This window comes from Nerophis lumbriciformis, linkage group LG05, assembly GCF_033978685.3.
Source record: "Nerophis lumbriciformis linkage group LG05, RoL_Nlum_v2.1, whole genome shotgun sequence".
NCBI classification, from domain to species: Eukaryota; Metazoa; Chordata; class Actinopteri; order Syngnathiformes; family Syngnathidae; genus Nerophis; species Nerophis lumbriciformis.
In genome coordinates, this window is record NC_084552.2 from 499,257 (window position 1) to 522,500 (window position 23,244).

A 23,244-nucleotide genomic window follows, 5' to 3' on the forward strand; every position below is an offset into this window, starting at 1 on the left:
TCTAAAAAAATATATATATATAAAAGTTGTTTTTTGATTGGTACAATAAAGAGGAGGAAACATAACATATCATAAAGGGGGTAATTGTTGATACTAATTACAGTTGATGAAATGATGAGTTTTATTGTGATTGTCATGTCTGTGTAATCATGTTTTGTTTTAAGTCATGTTTTGTTTAGTTTCTGTCTTTTCACTCCCTTGTCTTGTTTCCATGATTACCCATTAGTTTCACCTGTTCCACGTTTGGACTCATTGTGCACTCTTGATTGTCACCATAGCAACCCATTAGTTTTCACCTGTCACGTCACGCACCTGTTTCATGTTTTGAGTCACGCACCTGTTTTCGTTAATCATGTCTGTAGTATTTAAGTTCATTGTTTTCAGTTTGTCTTTCTGACGACATCCCCACATTTATGCTCGACACATTTCTAACTCTTTTTCATGTCCATCGTTCACGCTGCTCCTTTTTTGTCCATGCCAAGTAAGTTTTCTTTATTCAAGCCATAGTTTGCAAGTTTTGTTTAATTGTTCATAGTTTCTGCCCTTGTGCAAGTTTTGTGTTTATAGTCAAGTTTTGTACTTCCGCCCTTGTGCGCGCCTTTAGTTTGGTCCTTTTGTTATTGTAAAATGAAATATGTATTCACCTGCAAGTCATATCTGGTCCAAATGTTCATTTGCACCACGGGAGAACAAACCACGCCATAGTCCATGTCTTGACAGTGATTATTACTTACATATATATATATATATATATATATATATGTATGTATGTATATAATTAACTAAAAGCTTACCTTCTTTTATATTTGCATAGTATGTATATATTATTAATGTTGTTAATACCAATCTTTATATATCTAGAAAGGCTGGTCCTAAAGAGGCAGGCATTTTTCGGATGTCTCAAGAAGGTAACAAATACAAGAATGTGTGTGTGTGTGTGTGTGTGTGTGTGTGTGTGTGTGTGTGTGTGTGTGTGTGTGTGTGTGTGTGTGTAGTTGGAGCTGATCAGACACATGCTGGAGACAGTCTGGCTGAAACACAGCCTGGGTCCGTGTGTTCTGTGCCTGTGAGTATCAATGCACACCTGCCTTTCTGCTCCACATGATGTATAATGTGTGCACGTCACGTCCCAAGTTGCGTAACACCCTCTCCCCCTCGCCGGGTTCCCACTTCTCAGCACACAGCCGGCCGGTCCTGGCGAGTGGGCCGTGTTTCACTTCATGCTTCGGACCCTGCAAGCCACCAGGGGGCTCTGCACGCCCCTCCCACCTGGTACGACACACACACATCAGCGGCCAATTAAAACACACAGCATGGAACATCAGCATGCATCAAGTATATATATATATATATATATATATATATATATATATATATATATATATATATATATATATATGTTTTCATATCAAAAATGAGACTAAATCCTTTTTTTTCCTCAGGTTATCACACCCTGCTAGCGGCGTTTGCCGTGCGCTGCCTGCCTCCTCACACTTTCCTGCAGTATGTCGACCACGGATTTCTCCGGCTTACAGAGACATTTGTGTCTCGACTCATGACAGGTGCATGCAGATACTATAAACCCTGTTTCCATATGAGTTGGGAAATTGTGTTAGATGTAAATATAAACAGAATACAATGATTTGCAAATCCTTTTCAACCCATATTCAGTCGAATGCTCTACAAAGACAACATATTTGATGTTCAATTTCATAAACATTATTTTTTTTTGCAAATAATCATTTTTGAAGCTTCTCAGGTGGAATTCTTTCCCATTCTTGCTTGATGTACAGCTTAAGTTGTTCAACAGTCCGGGGGTCTCCCTTGTGCTATTTTAGGCTTCATAATGCGCCACACATGGACTACAGGCAGGCCAGTCTAGTACCCGCACTCTTTTACTATGAAGCCACGTTGATGTAACACGTGGCTTGGCATTGTCTTGCTGAAATAAGCAGGGGCGTCCATGGTAACGTTGCTTGGATGGCAACATATGTTGCTCCAAAACCTGTATGTACCTTTCAGCATTAATGGTGCCTTCACAGATGTGTAAGTTACCCATGTCTTGGGCACTAATACACCCCCATACCATCACACATGCTGCCTTTTACACTTTGCGCCTATAACAATCCGGATGGTTCTTTTCCTCTTTGGTCCGGAGGACACGACGTCCACAGTTTCCAAAAACAATTTGAAATGTGGACTCGTCAGACCACAGAACACTTTTCCACTTTGTATCAGTCCATCTTAGATGAGCTCAGGCCCAGCGAAGCCGACGGCGTTTCTGGGTGTTGTTGATAAACGGTTTTCGCCTTGCATAGGAGAGTTTTAACTTGCACTTACAGATGTAGCGACCAACTGTAGTTACTGACAGTGGGTTTCTGAAGTGTTCCTGAGCCCATGTGGTGATATCCTTTACATACTGATGTCGCTTGTTGATGCAGTACAGCCTGAGGGATGGAAAGGTCACGGGCTTAGCTGCTTACGTGCAGTGATTTCTCCAGATTCTCTGAACCCTTTGATGATATTACGGAGCGTAGATGGTGAAATCCCTAAATTCCTTGCAATAGCTGTTTTTTCTTAAACTGTTCAACATTTTGCTCAGGCATTTGTTGACAAAGTGGTGACCCTCGCCCCATCCTTGTTTGTGAATGACTGAGCATTTCATGGAATCTACTTTTATACCCAATCATGGCACCCACCTGTTCCCAATTTGCCTGTTCACCTGTGGGATGTTCCAAATAAGTGTTTGATGAGCATTCCTCAACTTTATCAGTATTTATTGCCACCTTTCCCAACTTCTTTGTCACGTGTTGCTGCCATCAAATTCTAAAGTTAATGATTATTTGCAAAAAAAATAAAGTTTATGAGTTTGAACATCAAATATGTTGTCTTTGTAGCATATTCAACTGAATATGGGTTGAAAAGGATTTGCAAATCATTGTATTCCGTTTATATTTACATCTAACACCATTTCCCAACTCATATGGAAACGGGGTTTGTAGGTGTGTACTGAGTGGCATACGACACACGCTTCCCAATACCAAGCGTGCAATATTGTGTTTTTTATGTTGAGTAATATCAATATTTTAAGCGGTATAATGGCTTTTATTTTGTTATTTGGATAAAAGAATTGGCGATAAAAATGTGAACAACAATGTGTTAGCATGCTGCCTTTAGCCTCACATGCATGCACGTATATGGCAGCCATATTGGGAAGGTATAAACAAAATCATTAGAACAGGGTTCTTAACCTTTTTGACCTCGGGGTCAAAAACTTAGGTAAACATTTAAATAATAAGCATTCAGATCTGCACAAGGAGTTATAAAGAGTGACAGGTAATAATGTAGTTGTTACACCTGTCCTGATGTTCTGCTCCGGTGCAGACTGTAGTAGAGGAGCGCAGGGGAGACGTTCCCTTCAGTTCACTTTACCCCGCAAGGGGTCTGCTAAGATCTGCTTTCCGGTCTGAATTCGAGGCCGCCGATTCGTGACATTCTGGTTGCTTTATTATTAGTTTTGCAGGACACAACCCGACCCATTCATCACTCTACTGCGCAGTGCACGCGCTCCTCTCTCTCTGTGCTCGCACACTCACTCACTGACCTCACTTAGCCAACATGTTGACATTCTCGCAAAAACACATACACCACAACACCTCCTCTGTTGTGCACATGTAGATACACATCATGTAGACACAGAACATGTAGATGCGTAACATGTAGACACGTAACATGTAGATACGCAACATGTAGATACGTAACATGTAGATACATAACATGTAGATGCGTAACATGTAGATACATAACATGTAGATGCGTAACATGTAGATATGTAACATGTTGATACGTAACATGTAGACACGTAACATGTAGATACGTAACATGTAGATGCACAACATGTAGATGCATAACATGTAGCCACGTAACATGTAGATGCATAACATGTAGATACATAACATGTAGACACGTAACATGTAGATGCATAACATGTAGATACATAACATGTAGATACATAACATGTAGATACATAATATGTAGATACATAACATGTAGATATATAACATGTAGATACATAACATGTTGATACATAACATGTTGACACATAACATGTAGATACATAACATGTAGATACATAACATGTAGATACGTAACATGCAGATACATAACATGTAGATACATAACATGTAGATACATATGTAGATACGTAACACGTAGATACATAACATGTAGATACATAACATGAAAATACATATGTGGATACAAAACATGTAGATACATAACATGTAGATACATAATATGTAGATATATAACATGTAGATACATAACATGTAGATATATAACATGTAGATACATAACATGTTGACACATAACATGTAGATACATAACATGTAGATACATATGTAGATACGTAACACGTAGATACATAACATGTAGATACATAACATGAAAATACATATGTGGATACAAAACATGTAGATACATAACATGTAGATACATAACATGTAGATACAAAACATGTAGATACATAACATGTAGATACATAACATGTAGATACATAACATGTAGATGCATAACATGTAGATACATAACATGTAGATACATAATATGTAGATATATAACATGTAGATACATAACATGTAGATATATAACATGTAGATACATAACATGTTGACACATAACATGTAGATACATAACATGTAGATACATATGTAGATACGTAACACGTAGATACATAACATGTAGATACATAACATGAAAATACATATGTGGATACAAAACATGTAGATACATAACATGTAGATACATAACATGTAGATACAAAACATGTAGATACATAACATGTAGATGCATAACATGTAGATACATAACATGTAGATACATAACATGTAGATACATAACATGTAGATACATAACATGTAGATACATAACATGTAGATACATAACATGTAGATGCATAACATGTAGATACATAACATGTAGATGCATAACATGTAGATACATAACATGTAGATACATAACATGTAGATGCATAACATGTAGATACATAACATGTAGATGCATAACATGTAGATACATAACATGTAGATACATAACATGTAGATGCATAACATGTAGATACATAACATGTAGATACGTAACATATAGATACATAACATGTAGATACGTAACATGCAGATACATAACATGTAGATACATAACATGTAGATACGTAACATGTAGATACATAACATGTAGATGCATAACATGTAGATACATAACATGCAGATACATAACATGTAGATACATAACATGTAGATACGTAACATGTAGATACATAACATGTAGATGCATAACATGTTGATACATAATATGTTGATACATAACATGTAGATACGTAACATGTAGATACATAACATACAGATACATAACATGTAGATACATAACATGTTGATACGTAACATGTCGATACGTAATATGCAGATACATAACATGTAGATACATAACATGTAGATACATAACACGTAGATACATAACATGTAGATACATAACATGTAGATACAAAACATGTAGATACATAACATGTAGATACATAACATGTAGATACATAACATGTAGATGCATAACATGTAGATACATAACATGTAGATACATAATATGTAGATATATAACATGTAGATACATAACATGTAGATATATAACATGTAGATGCATAACATGTAGATACATAACATGTAGATGCATAACATGTAGATACATAACATGTAGATACATAACATGTAGATGCATAACATGTAGATACATAACATGTAGATGCATAACATGTAGATACATAACATGTAGATACATAACATGTAGATGCATAACATGTAGATACATAACATGTAGATACATAACATGTAGATACATAACATGTAGATACGTAACATGTAGATACGTAACATATAGATACATAACATGTAGATACGTAACATGCAGATACATAACATGTAGATACATAACATGTAGATACGTAACATGTAGATACATAACATGTAGATGCATAACATGTAGATACATAACATGCAGATACATAACATGTAGATACATAACATGTAGATACGTAACATGTAGATACATAACATGTAGATGCATAACATGTTGATACATAATATGTTGATACATAACATGTAGATACGTAACATGTAGATACATAACATACAGATACATAACATGTAGATACATAACATGTTGATACGTAATATGCAGATACATAACATGTAGATACGTAATATGCAGATACATAACATGTAGATACATAACATGTAGATACATAACACGTAGATACATAACATGTAGATACATAACATGTAGATACATAATATGCAGATACACAACATGTAGATACATAACATGTAGATACATAACATGTAGATACATAACATGCAGATACATAACATGTAGATACGTAACATGTAGATACATAACATGTAGATACGTAACATGTAGATACGTAACATGTAGATACATAACATGTAGATACATAACATGTAGATACATAACATGTAGATACGTAACATGTAGATACATAACATGTAGATACGTAACATGTAGATACGTAACATGTAGATACATAACATGTAGATACATAACATGTAGATACATAACATGTAGATACGTAACATGTAGATACGTAACATGTAGATACGTAACATGTAGATGCGTAACATGTAGATACATAACATGTAGATACGTAACATGTAGATATGTAACATGTTGATACGTAACATGCAGATACATAACATGTAGATACATAACATGTAGATACGTAACATGTAGATACATAACATGTAGATGCATAACATGTAGATACATAACATGCAGATACATAACATGTAGATACATAACATGTAGATACGTAACATGTAGATACATAACATGTAGATGCATAACATGTTGATACATAATATGTTGATACATAACATGTAGATACGTAACATGTAGATACATAACATACAGATACATAACATGTAGATACATAACATGTTGATACGTAACATGTCGATACGTAATATGCAGATACATAACATGTAGATACATAACATGTAGATACATAACACGTAGATACATAACATGTAGATACATAACATGTAGATACATAATATGCAGATACACAACATGTAGATACATAACATGTAGATACATAACATGTAGATACATAACATGCAGATACATAACATGTAGATACGTAACATGTAGATACATAACATGTAGATACGTAACATGTAGATGCATAACATGTAGATACATAACATGTAGATACATAACATGTAGATACATAACATGCAGATACATAACATGTAGATACGTAACATGTAGATACATAACATGTAGATACGTAACATGTAGATACATAACATGTAGATACATAACATGTAGATACATAACATGTAGATACGTAACATGTAGATACGTAACATGTAGATACGTAACATGTAGATGCGTAACATGTAGATACATAACATGTAGATACGTAACATGTAGATATGTAACATGTTGATACGTAACATGCAGATACATAACATGTAGATACATAACATGTAGATACGTAACATGTAGATACATAACATGTAGATGCATAACATGTAGATACATAACATGCAGATACATAACATGTAGATACATAACATGTAGATACGTAACATGTAGATACATAACATGTAGATGCATAACATGTTGATACATAATATGTTGATACATAACATGTAGATACGTAACATGTAGATACATAACATACAGATACATAACATGTAGATACATAACATGTTGATACGTAACATGTCGATACGTAATATGCAGATACATAACATGTAGATACATAACATGTAGATACATAACACGTAGATACATAACATGTAGATACATAACATGTAGATACATAATATGCAGATACACAACATGTAGATACATAACATGTAGATACATAACATGTAGATACATAACATGCAGATACATAACATGTAGATACGTAACATGTAGATACATAACATGTAGATACGTAACATGTAGATGCATAACATGTAGATACATAACATGTAGATACATAACATGTAGATACATAACATGCAGATACATAACATGTAGATACGTAACATGTAGATACATAACATGTAGATACGTAACATGTAGATACATAACATGTAGATACATAACATGTAGATACATAACATGTAGATACGTAACATGTAGATACGTAACATGTAGATACGTAACATGTAGATGCGTAACATGTAGATACATAACATGTAGATACGTAACATGTAGATATGTAACATGTTGATACGTAACATGTAGACACGTAACATGTAGATACGTAACATGTAGATACATAACATGTAGATACATAACATGTAGATACATAACATGTAGATACATAACATGTAGACGCGCACACAGCTGCTTGGATTGATGTGAAATATCAGCGGAGTTAAGAGCGCTCATCTCACGTCAACTAGTGCGAGTAAAATGACCTCATTTGGTAACAAATTGCTACAATTTGTGTTTTATGTTCAACACAAGTTTGTTTGACCTGCTACTTGGCTTATCTGGCTACATGTATCCATAGTTGCAACTTATCTGGCTACATAGTTTTGTTTTTAGTACTTACCAATAATTGTATTTTCTTCAAGCACAGACCAGGCGTGGCAACCATAAATCATCAAGCATTTAATATAATGTCAATAAAGCCTATTTTGTATTATATTTTAATCTAATTATGGCAAACTGTACGTAATATGGAAAATTGTAAATTGCTCTTTGAGTGCAACAATAAAAACACAATGTATTTAACGCCCTGTTATTTATATGTTAACCTTCTAGAATGTTTCTTGGAGTACAATACCAAACATTTTTGTAAGATTTTTTGTTCAAATAAAGCCAAAATTGACACTTTTTCGTAGTTCCCTTTATTTGGATAAGTATCGATATACATTTTGGTACCGGTACCAAAATATTGGTATGGGGACACCCCGAGTGTAGACACAAACAATAACACAATATTAGGGCACATGAGCATCTGACTGTATTTACTAATATATGTATTATTATTTTGCTACTGCATTTCAACCTTTTTATCTCATTTTATTTGTAGATTTTGACAACAGCGACGCCAATGAGAAGCTGAAGTTCAGTGTATTGAAGAGACTTCCTGAGGTACACTATGTGTGTCTGTGTGTGTGTGTGTCTGTGTGTGTGTCTGTGTGTGTGTGTGTGTGTGTGTGTGTGTGTGTGTGCATCGAGTATTAAAACAATGCAAAAGTAATTGTTGATGTCTTGAAATTAAAGAGTGCAGTTATTTTGGAGCTTACAGTACAAAACCCAAAATCCAGTGAAGTTGGCACGTTGTGTAACCAGCGAAGCCTGCAGCGTTTCTGGGTGTTGTTGATAAACCATACTTGCCAACCCTCCCGGATTTTCCGGGAGACTCCCGAAATTCAGCGCCTCTCCCGAAAACCTCCCGGGACAAATTTTCTCCCGAAAATCTCCCGAAATTCAGGCGGACTCAGGTCCTCCACAATATAATAAAGCGTACCTGCCCAATCACGTTATAACTGTAGAATGATGGAGGGCGAGTTCTTGGTTTCTTATGTGGGTTTATTGTTAGGCAGTTTCATTAACGTCCTCCCAGCGTGGCAACAACACACAACAACAGCAGTCACCTTTTCGTCTACCGTAAAGCAGTTTGTCTGCCGTAAACAGCAATGTTGTGACACTCTTAAACAGGACAATACTGCCATCTAGTGCATTTGATGAAAGCACTTTAGTGCGTGCCACACAGCAATGCATCATCAGAGAGGGTGTTCAGCATGGTTAGAAAAATAGTGACAGAGAATAGAACAAGGATGGACAATTCAACCCTTAACTCAACAATGAGTAGATGAGTGTTATGTGTGTGTATATGTGTAAATAAATGAACACTGAAATTCAAGTATTTATTTTATAAATATATATATATATATATATATATATATATATATATATATATATATATATACAGAGCTAGAATTCACTGAACGTCAAGTATTTCATATATATATATATATATATATATATATATATATATATATATATATGAAATACTTGACTTGGTGAATTCTAGCTGTAAATATACTCCTCCCCTTTTATCCACGCCCCCAACCACGCCCCCTGTCCCACCCCGAACACGCCCACGCCCACCCCCCTCCCCCCACCTCCCGAAATCGGAGGTCTCAAGGTTGGCAAGTATGTGATAAATGGCTTTGGCTTTGCATAGTAGAGTTTTATCATGCACTTACAGATGTAGCGACCAACTGTAGTTACTGACAGTGGTTTTCTGAGGTGTTCCTGAGCCCATGTGGTGATATCCTTTACACACTGATGTAGGGTTTTTGATGCAGTACCGCCTGAGGGATCGAAGTTATCGCTTACGTGTGTCAGGCTTGCCCCTGACAGTTTGGTTGTCTTTTAGTTTTTCCTCTGTGTGTATAGTATTTCCTGTCAGCGCTCTTGTTTTGGTTCTGTTTCCTGTTTCTCCCTGAGTGCTGTGTCCCCTCAGCTGTGGCTGATTGGCACCTGGCCACACCTGCTGTCAATCAGCCAGCTGCTATTTATACCTGCCCTACCCTCCAGTCACTGCTGGATTATTGATCATTACTACCTGTCTTAATACTTGCCGATGTAGCTCTGTCTACTTTTGTTTCGCTCTGCTCATGTCCTAGTTCCTTCGTGTCACAGTAAGTGTTTTTGTTTCTTGTCCAAAGTTAGCCTCTGTGCTATTTTAACTTCATAACCAAGTTTGTTCTCCGCCTTGTGCGCGCCTTTTGTTGTTACCCTTTCTTTTGTTGTTTTGCCTTAGTGTTGAATTAAATCATGTTTTCTCGTACAACGCCTTCCGCCATCTCTGCATATTGGGGTTCGTCACCTACAAACTCTGACAACGTGCAGTGATTTCTCCACATTCTCTGAACCCTTTGATGATATTACGGAGCGTAGATGGTGAAATCCCTAAATTCCTTGCAATAGCTGCTTGAGAAATGTTGTTCTTAAACAATTTGCTCACGTTGTTAACAAAGTGGTGACCCTCGCCCTGTCCTTGTTTGTGAACGACTGAGCATTTCATGGAAGCTGCTTTTATACCCAATCATGGCACCCACCTGTTCCCAATTAGTCTGTTCACCTGTGGGATGTTCCAAATAAGTCTTTGATGAGCATTCCTCAACTTTATCAGTCTTTTTTGCCACTGGTGCCAGCTTTTTTGAAACATGTTGCAGGCATCAAATTCCAAATGAGCTACTATTTGCAAAGAAAAACAACGTTTACCAGTTTGAACGTTAAATATCTTGTCTTTGCAGTCTATTCAATTGAATTGAAGGATTTGCAAATCATTGTATTCTGTTTTTATTTACCATTTAACCAACTTCTCTGGTTTTAGGGTTTTGTACTTGTTTATTCAACTAGGGTGTGTTGGGAAGTTAGGCAGGGGTGTTTTTTCTTTTGTCCAAGTCTTGGGAGAGGTCAACCACTGTGTGTCTCTTGTGTAACTTCCCTGTGTCAAGTGTTTGGGTACAGTATCTGTAAGCATGTGTGTGTGTGTGTGTGTGTGTGTGTGTGTGTGTGTGAGATGAGGAATGTTAAGTGTTAAGTCTTGCCTGTTTCCTGCCAGTTTGTTTTCCACACAGTCATACCCATCTCTCTTTATTACTCCTGCACGATGCAAAGAATCCTCGCCGAGGGTTTATCGTCCATTTCTGATTTATTCTACACATCATTCCGGAAGGCTGTAATTTGCAGCCGGGTCACAAAGAGATACTGGGGCTGTAAATAATTCAAAAGCAAAGTTTCACAAATCAGGCTTAAAATATTAATCTTGGGGGGGGGGGGGGAACAATAATTAAACATTGATTAATGGTGGCTCTTACAGTCTGGCTGTGTTTAATGGACGCAAAAAGCATCTCTGTATAAACATGAGTGATGATGTGCAGTTAGTAAGGTGTATATTTCACAACAAAGATATCTATGGATGCTTGAAATAGAAAAGGAAAGATGCCTATGTGCTCCTGGGAGTGAGTCTGGAAAATGTCATTTGTGTGTGTGTGTGTGTGTGTGTGTGTGTGTTCTGGCAATGCTTACTTAATGGGGACATCGCTCTGTTTACACAGTCACCTTTAAGGGGACCTCTGACGGTATGGGGACAAAAAAACAGGTAACCCTTTTTAAATGATAGTCAGATCCATTCTGAAGATTCCTAAGTGATTTTTAAGCTTTGACCCAAATAGTAGATTAAGGGATAATCAGTGTTGGGACGAACGTGTTACAAAGTAACTAGTAATCTAACGCGTTATTTTTTATATTCAGTAACTCAGTTACTGTTACTACATGATGCATTACTGCGTTATTTTACGTTATTTTTTTATGTACAAACCCCATTTCCGTATGAGTTGGGAAATGGTGTTAGATGTAAATATAAACAGAATACAATGATTTGCAAATCATTTCCAACCCATATTCAGTTGAATATGCTACAAAGACAACATATTTGATGTTCAAACTGATAAATATATATATTTTTTGCAAATAATCATTAACTTTAGAATTTGATGGCAGCAACACGTGACAAAGAAGTTGGGAAAGGTGGCAATAAATACTGATAAAGTTGAGGAATGCTCATCAAACACTTATTTGGAACATCCCACAGGTGTGCAGGCTAATTGGGAACAGGTGGGTGCCATGATTGGGTATAAAAGTAGATTCCATGAAATGCTCAGTCGTTCACAAACAAGGATGGGGCGAGGGTCACCACTTTGTCAACAAATGCGTGAGCAAATTGTTGAACAGTTTAAGAAAAACCTTTCTCAACCAGCTATTGCAAGGAATTTAGGGATTTCACCATCTATGGTCCGTAATATCATCAAAGGGTTCAGAGAATGTGGAGAAATCACTGCACGTAAGCAGCTAAGCCCGTGACCTTCCATCCCTCAGGCTGTACTGCATCAACAAGCGACATCAGTGTGTAAAGGATATCACCACATGGGCTCAGGATCACTTCAGAAACTACAGTTGGTCGCTACATCTGTAAGTGCAAGTTAAACTCTACTATGCAAGGCGAAAACCGTTTATCAACAACACCCAGAAACGCCGTCGGCTTCGCTGGGCCTGAGCTCATCTAAGATGGACTGATACAAAGTGGAAAAGTGTTCTGTGGTCTGACGAGTCCACATTTCAAATTGTTTTTGGAAACTGTGGACGTCGTGGACAGCTTTCCATGATGGCAGGTGAGGCGGGGCCTCACCTGCCATCATGGAAAGAAAAAAAATGTAAAAAGAAAAAACATTAATTCAATTGTTATATGTATCCAGTGATTATACTATAAAGTTATTTTCCATTTAACTTCACCAGTTTTAGATTATTTTTATTCAAAATCGCTGAATTTTCACATTTGCCGTTCAAATACTGAGAAGAGACGGTGCGGTGAACAGCAGCCAGTTGAGGCACGTCACTCAGTGCCTCAACATGGACGGACTCGGCTAACTGCTGGCCTGCTGTGCAGTGAGACTGTATTGCTATATGAATTATATTATACATTTCCATAGTTTAGTTAGCTGAGGTATATAATGTACAGTGTATTTTGTCAACAACTGTATGTGTGTAACGTATTTCTTGTGCTGAGCGATCATAAAACGGCTGCAAAAGACGCGCTGGCTGAGGCTCCAGTAGCCCCGCCTCCTGCACCCCCGCCGTAGAATTGTTATATCAACTAAAGCCCACACTTCAACTTTCCACGTGCAAGATTGAATCTATTTAAAAAAATTATTTCATAAGAAGCCAAAAAGTGCAAAAACAATAATGTTCGTGTTGGAGGAGTTGTGAATGACTGCAGGGCCACAACATTAGGTACACCTGCAGACTGCAGGTGTACCTAATTCACAACTCCTCCAACACGAACATTATTGTTTTTGCACTTTTTGGCTTCTTATTAAATAACTTTTGTAACCTATTTTCATGGGCTTTCCTCTTTGTGATGTTAAGTTCCTGTTATGCGCTGTTATACAGTATATGCCTTGAGCTCTTATTTTGAAGGCGCTAAGAGCGGAAGTGATGTCACGTTGCGGAGGTTTTTGAAAGAAGGTAAATAAAGTGGTCCTCGTGTAAACTGGAGCCTCCGTGTTTGTTATTTTGTAGTTTCATACAGTATAGGCCACATTTATAAACCCTCGGTTACACTTTTTTAAATAGATTCAATCTTGCACATGGAAAGTTGAAGTGAGGGCTTTAGTTGCGGCGCATGGACTTAATTTCTAAGTAAAGGTAAGACCATAATAACGTTTTTTTTATTAAATGTGCTTTTTTGTGTGCTACAGTTTGTATGTGTAAAGTTAAAGTTAAGTTAAAGTAGCAATGATTGTCACACACACACTAGGTGTGGTGAAATGTGTCCTCTGCATTTGACCCATCCCCTTGATCACCCCCTGGGAGGTGAGGGGAGCAGTGGGCAGCAGCGGCGCCGCGCCCGGGAATCATTTTTGGTGATTTAACCCCCAATTCCAAGCCTTGATGCTGAGTGCCAAGCAGGGAAGAATGCTGGTATGAGCTTTTAAACATAACCCGTTAACTGCTGCCAATCAAATGGTGAATAAGATACTCTTTATGTTTGTAAATGTGACTGTGATGAAGTCAGTGCCTCACCAGCCATCAACCTCACCGCACGTCACTGGTAGTGATGTATTCTGACCATCATGTCATTTTTAATTTGAATATTTTTTTTTCTTTTTTTTTTTAAATGGTCCTCAGTAGTCACGTACAAATGTGTGTGAATTATGCAAAATTATTAAAATTTGGTCCCCATTAACCATATTACCGTATTTTCCGCACCATAAGGCGCCCTGGGTTATAAGCCGCGCCTTCAATGAACGGCATATTTCAAAACTTTGTCCACCTATAAGCCGCCCCGTGTTATAAGCCGCATCTAACTGCGCTAAAGGAATGTCAAAAAAACAGTCAGATAGGTCAGTCAAACTTTAATAATATATTAAAAACCAGCGTGATGTGGGCGCGCATGGAGTCGTATATCAACATGGACGGAGCTGCGTGAAAAAAGCCACCCGGCCTCTTCGCGTAAACTTACCTTAACCACTCGCTCATCTTTTCTTCATCCATCCATCCCTTCGAGTTAGCTTTTATGATGACGCCGGCTGGAAAGGTCTCTTTTGGCAAGGTCTTCCTTTTGAATATCACCATGGGTGGAAGTTTCTGGCCATTAGCATGGCAAGCTAGAACCACAGTGAAGGATGACTTCTCATTCCCTGTGGTGCGAATATTCACCGTACGTGCTCCCGTTGTATCCACAGTGCGGTTCACAGGAATATCAAAAGTCAGTGGAACCTCGTCCATGTTGATAATGTTCTCTGGCCGGATCTTTTTTTCAGCTAGCTATCTTGTTTTTACAATATGCACGGAAAGTAGCCAGCTTTTCTTGAAAGTCTTTAGGCAGTTGCTGTGAAATAGTAGTCCGTGTGCGGATGGAGAGATTGCGTCTTTTCATGAACCGGATCCCTGTCGCTTAGTAGGAGCCATTTTGTGGTCTTTACAGATGTAAACACACAAAGGAAATGAAACGTACGGTAATATCCGCGCGCTTCTTCTTCTTCTACGCGGGCGGGTGGTTGCTTACAGTAGAAGAAGAAGCGCTTCCTGTTCTATGGGGGCGGGTGCTTACCTTGGCGGTTGCTTGCGTAGAAGAAGAAGCGCTTCCTGTTCAACCGGGAAAAAAGATGGCGGATGTTTACCGAAGTTGCGAGATCGAAACTTTATGAAAATGAATCTTAATATTAATCCATATATAAAGCGCACCGGGTTAAAAGCCGCACTGTCAGCTTTTGAGTAAATTTGTGGTTTTTAGGTGCGGCTAATAGTGCGGAAAATACGGTATTTAATGATGTTTTTTTCATGATTTTAACAATAGGCTAATGTATATTACTTTATATAGATTCTACAAGAAACACAAAACTTAAAAACTAAATTATTTACAATTGCAGACACAAGGTTCTTGTTCTGCAGTGCTTTGTGCTAATGTGCTTCGTACACCTGCAGGACCGCAAGCAAGGTCGCAAAGAAAATGCGGACTGGGTTTTGAGTGATGTGGGCATTTTCTATATGAACAAGTGGAATGGATTGGATACGACACACTAAAGGGTCTCTCTACTGAGTGAATAATGACAGGCTATATGATTATGTATTTAAACTCATATTCAGGCCACTTTATAATGAATATGCCGGCATGTATTTGTAAAAAAATAAAATAAAATAAAAAAATAGATTTTTTTTTTTTAATTTTTTTTTTAACACCAAATTATTTAGGGGGGCTTAAGAACATTTTAGAGGGGCTTGAGCCCCCCTAAAATAGGCCTAACCACGCCAATGGTCCTCAGTAGTCACGTACAAATGTGTGTGAATTATGCAAAATTATTAAAATGTGGTCCCCATTAACCATATTAACTCTTTTCCACAAGGTCCCCAGTAAGAATGATCAGCACATTACGTCATCAATCCAGAGATTTAAAGATGTGTATGAACTAACTGGCCAGTGGACATTTTACCAAAAAATGTTCATGCCTCCACAACCTGTAGAAAGGGTGGTCCCCACAAGTGATGATCAAAAACTTGGTCCCCATTCCAAATAATAACCTGTGTGTGTGTGTGTGTGTGTGTGTGTGTGTGTGTGTGTGTGTGTGTGTGTGTGTGTGTGTGTGTGTGTGTGTGTGTGTGTGTGTGTGTGTAGGCCAACAGATTCTACCACATGTGGGATCATCCTGTCAGTTCGGCTTCCATCTGCAGGGATTATGTCAGGAATGTGTTGGGGAGACGCGACAGAAACAAGGTAAAACAATGAAAATCCATCACAAGAAAAAATGTGTGTTCATCACAGTTGACACCCAATCTGATTGTTTTGCTCCCAAGTGACACAGATCTGATTTATTTTTGCCTCTCTAAACGCTCCAAATCTGATCTTATTCAGGGTTGCTACTAGAAGATAATGTACCTCCAAAAAAGGGGGATTGTTTTATGACGGAAGTTAAAGTAGCAATGATTGTCACACACACACACAATTTGTCCTCTGCATTCGACCCATCCCCTTGTTCACTCCCTGGGAGGTGAGGGGAGCAGTGAGCAGCAGCGGTGGCCACGCCCGGGGATCCTTTTTGGTGATTTAACCCCCAATTCCAACCCTTGATGCAGAGTGCCAAGTAATGGCTCCCATTTTTATAGTCTTTGGTATGACTCGGCCGGGGTTTGAACTCACAACCTACCCATCTCAGGCCACTGAGTAGGTCTGATTGAATGCTAAAAACGTTATGACAGACCACCTTAAAAAAACAGAATGGAATAGTACGTTTTTTTTACTGAATGAGACACCCAGAATGTACAAACCCCGTTTCCATATGAGTTGGGAAATGGTGTTAGATGTAAATATAAACGGAATACAATGATTTGCAAATCCTTTTCAAGCCATATTCAGTTGAATATGCTACAAAGACAACATATTTGATGTTCAAACTCATAAACCTTTTTTTTTTTTTTTGCAAATAATCATTAACTTTAGAATTTGATGCCAGCAACACGTGACAAAGAAGTTGGGAAAGGTGGCAATAAATACTGATAAAGTTGAGGAATGCTCATCAAACACTTATTTGGAACATCCCACAGGTGAACAGGCTAATTGGGAACAGGTGGGTGCCATGATTGGGTATAAAAGTAGATTCCATGAAATGCTCAGTCATTCACAAACAAGGATGGGGCGAGGGTCACCACTTTGTCAACAAATGCGTGAGCAAATTGTTGAACAGTTTAAGAAAAAACAGCTATTGCAAGGAATTTAGGGATTTCACCATCTACGCTCCGTAATATCATCAAAGGGTTCAGAGAATGTGGAGAAATCACTGCACGTAAGCAGCTAAGCCCGTGACCTTCCATCCCTCAGGCTGTACTGCATCAACAAGCGACATCAGTGTGTAAAGGATATCACCACATGGACTCAGGAACACTTCAGAAACCCACTGTCAGTAACTACAGTTGGTCGCTACATCTGTAAGTGCAAGTTAAAACTCTCCTATGCAAGGCGAAAACCGTTTATCAACAACACCCAGAAACGCCGTCGGCTTCGCTGGGCCTGAGCTCATCTAAGATGGACTGATACAAAGTGGAAAAGTGTTCTGTGGTCTGACGAGTCCACATTTCAAATAGTTTTTGGAAACTGTGGACGTCGTGTCCTCCGGATCAAAGAGGAAAAGAACCATCCGGATTGTTATAGGCGCAAAGTGTAAAAGGCAGCATGTGTGATGGTATGGGGGTGTATTAGTGGCCAAGACATGGGTAACTTACACATCTGTGAAGGCACCATTAATGCTGAAAGGTACATACAGGTTTTGGAGCAACATATGTTGCCATCCAAGCAACGTTACCATGGACGCCCCTGCTTATTTCAGCAAGACAATGCCAAGCCACGTGTTACATCAACGTGGCTTCATAGTAAAAGAGTGCGGGTACTAGACTGGCCTGCCTGTAGTCCAGACCTGTCTCCCATTGAAAATGTGTGGCGCATTATGAAGCCTAAAATAGCAGAAGGGAGACCCCCGGACTGTTGAACAACTTAAGCTGTACATCAAGCAAGAATGGGAAAGAATTCCACCTGAGAAGCTTCAAAAATGTGTCTCCTCAGTTCCCAAACCTTTACTGAGTGTTGTTAAAAGGAAAGGTCATGTAACACAGTGGTGAACATGCGCTTTCCCAACTACTTTGGCACGTGTTGCAGCCATGAAATTCTAAGTTAATTATTATTTGCAACATCAAATATGTTGTCTTTGTAGCATATTCAACTGAATATGGCTTGAAAATGATTTGCAAAATCATTGTATTCATTTTATATTTACATCTAACACAATTTCCCAACTCATATGGAAACGGGGTTTGTACATGAAAATAAAGAATGTGGCATTCACAATATTGACTATGAAGGATAAAACACTGAATATTGACAACATATGAACATCACACCCCCTCTCAATCGACGTATTTTACAATCAAGCGAAACGCAACAAACATGAAATATGAACGTGAAGGGTAAAAAAAAAAAATATAGTATATCACTAAGCTTTAGAACTCAAAATCTCTTTCCGCCTCATTTCAGGCTGGTTCTGGGAACACTCTGTGGAAACGCTCCCCACCCACACTGCTTGGTACCTCGTCTGAGCTGCTGTGATTTAGATGACCATAGTAACTAATTAGATGACCATAGTAACTCATTAGATGACCATAGTAACTCATTAGATGACCATAGTAACTAATTAGATGACATAGTAACTAATTAGATGACCATAGTAACTCATTAGATGAGCATAGTAACTAATTAGATGACCATAGTAACTAATTAGATGACCATAGTAACTAATTAGATGACCATAGTAACTAATTAGATGACCATAGTAACTAATTAGATGACCATAGTAACTCATTAGATGAGCATAGTAACTAATTAGATGACCATAGTAACTAATTAGATGACCATAGTAACTAATTAGATGACCATAGTAACTAATTAGATGACCATAGTAACTAATTAGATGACCATAGTAACTAGAATATCATGCAAAAGCGCAGATTCCAAGCATTGAAATACTTAGTATAGTTGATTAGAAAACATCCCATAATGGCAGCTCCACTTTCCATCTTCAAGAGTCCAGTACAGGATGATCTTATCTTGTCAGCTTGTGGAACAAAAATGAAATAGTTGCTTGTGATACAAAGTCATGATGTCAAATGTTGCCTGGTACATCCAACAGTAGCACAATAATGAGCTCATGTACAGAGTGAGACACCAATCTTGGCCTTGTTTCCTAATACTTTTCACACCCTTCTTGTTTTGTGTTTGCCAGAAGCATCTTGTGTGTTCATCTCCACCCTCTCAAAACATGTGTGTTGTGATTCTACCTCAGGGATTTGCCTTCAGCGGCAGAGACAAAGCCGGCTTCAGACCAGAGTTTCTCCCTCTCACACACCTGGCCAAAGTCCTGTCAGATGCAGAAGAACAAGGTAATATACTGTTTTACTACAAATGTGTGTGTGTGTTCTTGTATTTCTACCCTTCTTGAGACATCAACAAGGAAAAGTAGCTTCCATATGAGGAGGTGTCAACAAGTATAGGACATAAATCATGGTCCCAATACGGAAAACCATTGCATCTAATAGAGAATGCCTCATTTGCACCCCCCGGTGGTGATATCTATCACAATTAGGTTGGTCCCAAAAAGGAGGGATTTTTCAAATTGACTGTGTGTCGCTTTTAAAAGTGCTCCCCCTCTGGTCAACATATGAAATAACAAGTGTGTGTAAAAATTTGAAGTGGTCCCCCTCTGGTGAACATATGAAATAACAAGTGTGCGTAAAAATTTGACATGCTCCCCAATCTGGTCAACATTTGAAATAACAAGTGTGTGTAAAAATTTGAAGTGCTCCTCCTCTGGTCAACATATGAAATAACAAGTGTGTGTAAACATTTGAATTGCTCCCCCTCTGGTCAACATATAAAATAACAAGTGTGTGTAAAAATTTGAATTGCGCCCCAATCTGGTCAACATATGAAATAACAAGTGTGTGTAAACATTTGAATTGCTCCCCCTCTGGTCAACATATGAAATAACAAGTGCGTGTAAAAATTTGACGTGCTCCCCAATCTGGTCAACATATGAAATAACAAGTGTGTGTAAACATTTGAATTGCTCCCCCTCTGGTCAACATATGAAATAACAAGTGTGTGTAAAAATTTGAAATGCTCCCCCTCTGGTCAACATATGAAATAACAAGTGTGTGTAAAAAGTTGCCGTGCTCCCCCTCTGGTCAACATATGAAATAACAAGTGTGTGTAAAAAGTTGCCGTGCTCCCCCTCTGGTCAACATATGAAACAACACGTGTGTGTATAAAAATTTGACGTGCGCCCCAATCTGGTCAACATATGAAATAACAAGTGTGTGTAAAAATTTGAATTGCGCCCCCTCTGGTCAACATATGAAATAACAAGTGTGTGTAAAAATTTGAAGTGCACCTTTGGCCCAAAATGATAATTAAAAAAATGTATATAGAGACAAACTGTAATAACTTGAAGTAAATAATGCAGATTGAAAACCAATTACAAACAAAAAAATTTTTCCGGAGGTCTCAAGAAGGTAACAAATACAAGAATGTGTGTGTGTGTGTGTGTGTGTGTTTCTCACATGGCAACCTCGCTCCACATCCTCTCCCCTTCTCTTCCTCTCCCCCCGTGCACCAGCTCTGAACCCCTTCGACGAACAAGAGAACGTGGACGCCACGTTTGTGGGGGAGACGGCTCTGAAGCAGACACTCATTGTGCTGGGGTTTGAGGGAAAATGACAAGGATGTGACAGACGGAGAATGTTGGAAGACAAGGGAAGGCTTAAGAGACTTTTTTTGGGGGGGGGGAAAGGGAACAACTTTTTTAGACTTTAATTTAAGCCAGGGAAGTGAAAATCAAAAAGTGAACAGTTTTCTATGCAGTTATACAGAACCTAAACTGCCACACACTCTTTGGTTTCACAGCTGACCTGGGTGTTCCTCCGGTGGAACTGGAAAATGGGTGGAGGCCGGGAAGTCTGGGCTTCACTACTTATAAGTGGAAGAAAATTGATGGTTATTGTTTTCATCAAGAGTTCTTAACCTTTTTTGACCTCGGGGCCCAACTTTTCCACTCAGATGTTAACACAGAAATAATACTCTTGATTTGAATTGTATTGAATAAGTATATCTAACCTACTTACACTTTACAACCTTGTCAAATGATATGAAACCATGTGTTCATCACAAAGATGATTATTTATTTAGCACACAAAGCCAATTAGAAAACAAAAGTACTCACCAAGTATACTGCATACGAAGGTACTCATAAACTGATGAAAAATACATTTACATGCAATTATGTTGTGCTCAAATAAAATAACAAATACAAAATGAATAATGAATATCTTAAAGTACCAGTAGAGTGGAAAACAAGTTGATGCTTATTTATGTTTCATTGAATCCAGTAAACCAGGGTTAGTATTTGTATTTACAATCCGCAAAGTACCGTATTATTCCAAACTATAAGTCGCAGTTTTTTTCATAGTTGCGATTTCTACTCAGGAGCGACTGATGTGTGAAATTATTAACACATTACCGTAAAATATCACTTAATATTAATTAGCTCATTCCTGTAAGAGACTAGACGTATAAGATTTCATGGGATTTATTGATTAGGAGTGACAGATTGTATAGCATGTTCTATATGTTATAGTTATTTGAATGACTCTTACCATAATATGTTACGTTAACATACCAGTTGGTTATTTATGCCTCATATAACGTACACTTATTCAGCCTGTTGTTCACTATTCTTGATTTATTTTAAATTGCCTTTCAAATGTCTATTCTTGCTGTTGGCTTTTAGCAAATACATTTCCCCAAACAATGCGACTTATACTCCAGTGCGACTTCCATCCATCCATTTTCTACCGCTTATTCCCTTCGGGGTCGCGGGGGGCGCTGGAGCCTCGTCTCAGCTACAATCGGGCGGAAGGTGGAGTACACCCTGGACAAGTCGCCGCCTCATCGCAGGGCCAACACAGATAAGACAGACAACATTCACACACTAGGGCCAATTAGTGTTGCCAATCAACTTATATATGTTTTTTTCCTTCTTTATTATGCATTTTCGGCCGGTGCGACTTATACTCCGGAGCGACTTATACTCCGAAAAATACGGTATGTGAAAATACCGTCTAAAACATAACAAAAATGCCATAAATTGAGTTGAATATTCCGCTCCGAATATCTTCGGCAATTTCCGTAGATTTTACGTCACTGTAATAACGCCTCTTCACTCTGACCATATTATTAGAGCAGTCATACTGGAAATAAGCAAACATTAGACAGAGGTGTGCTGTTTATCATTCACAATCCTTATGTAAGAAATGAACACATATACTTGGCTTTTTTATGCGTTGGAAATCGTCAATAAATGCTAACAATTGAGTCAACAGATGAAGGGTCTCTCTATTGCGCTCATTATACCCTCTAAAGTCATCCAGAAACAGCCAACAATACTCCATTTACATGTCATGACCTGAAAATTAACCAAAGATGAGTGATGTTATTATAAGCGCTAACGCAGGCGGACTATTTTAGCGGCGCATTGATAGCATTGAGCTAAT

At 38.0% G+C, this 23,244-nt stretch overlaps 1 protein-coding gene across 2 annotated transcripts in view; it reads left to right on the forward strand.

Annotated features, from left to right (window-relative positions):
- The window catches only part of gsap (gamma-secretase activating protein), a 77,648-nt gene extending 55,465 nt beyond the window's left edge, over nt 1-22,183 (forward strand). For both annotated transcript variants that reach the window (XM_061961432.2, XM_061961433.2), the window contains exons 26-32: nt 996-1,066; nt 1,178-1,272; nt 1,443-1,562; nt 9,107-9,168; nt 16,769-16,867; nt 19,980-20,076; nt 21,312-22,183. In XM_061961432.2, coding sequence (XP_061817416.1) covers nt 996-1,066; nt 1,178-1,272; nt 1,443-1,562; nt 9,107-9,168; nt 16,769-16,867; nt 19,980-20,076; nt 21,312-21,412 — 645 coding nt within the window. In that variant the 3' untranslated portion in view covers nt 21,413-22,183. The remainder of the gene's footprint in view (nt 1-995; nt 1,067-1,177; nt 1,273-1,442; nt 1,563-9,106; nt 9,169-16,768; nt 16,868-19,979; nt 20,077-21,311) is intronic.
- The last annotated feature ends 1,061 nt before the right edge of the window (nt 22,184-23,244 follow it).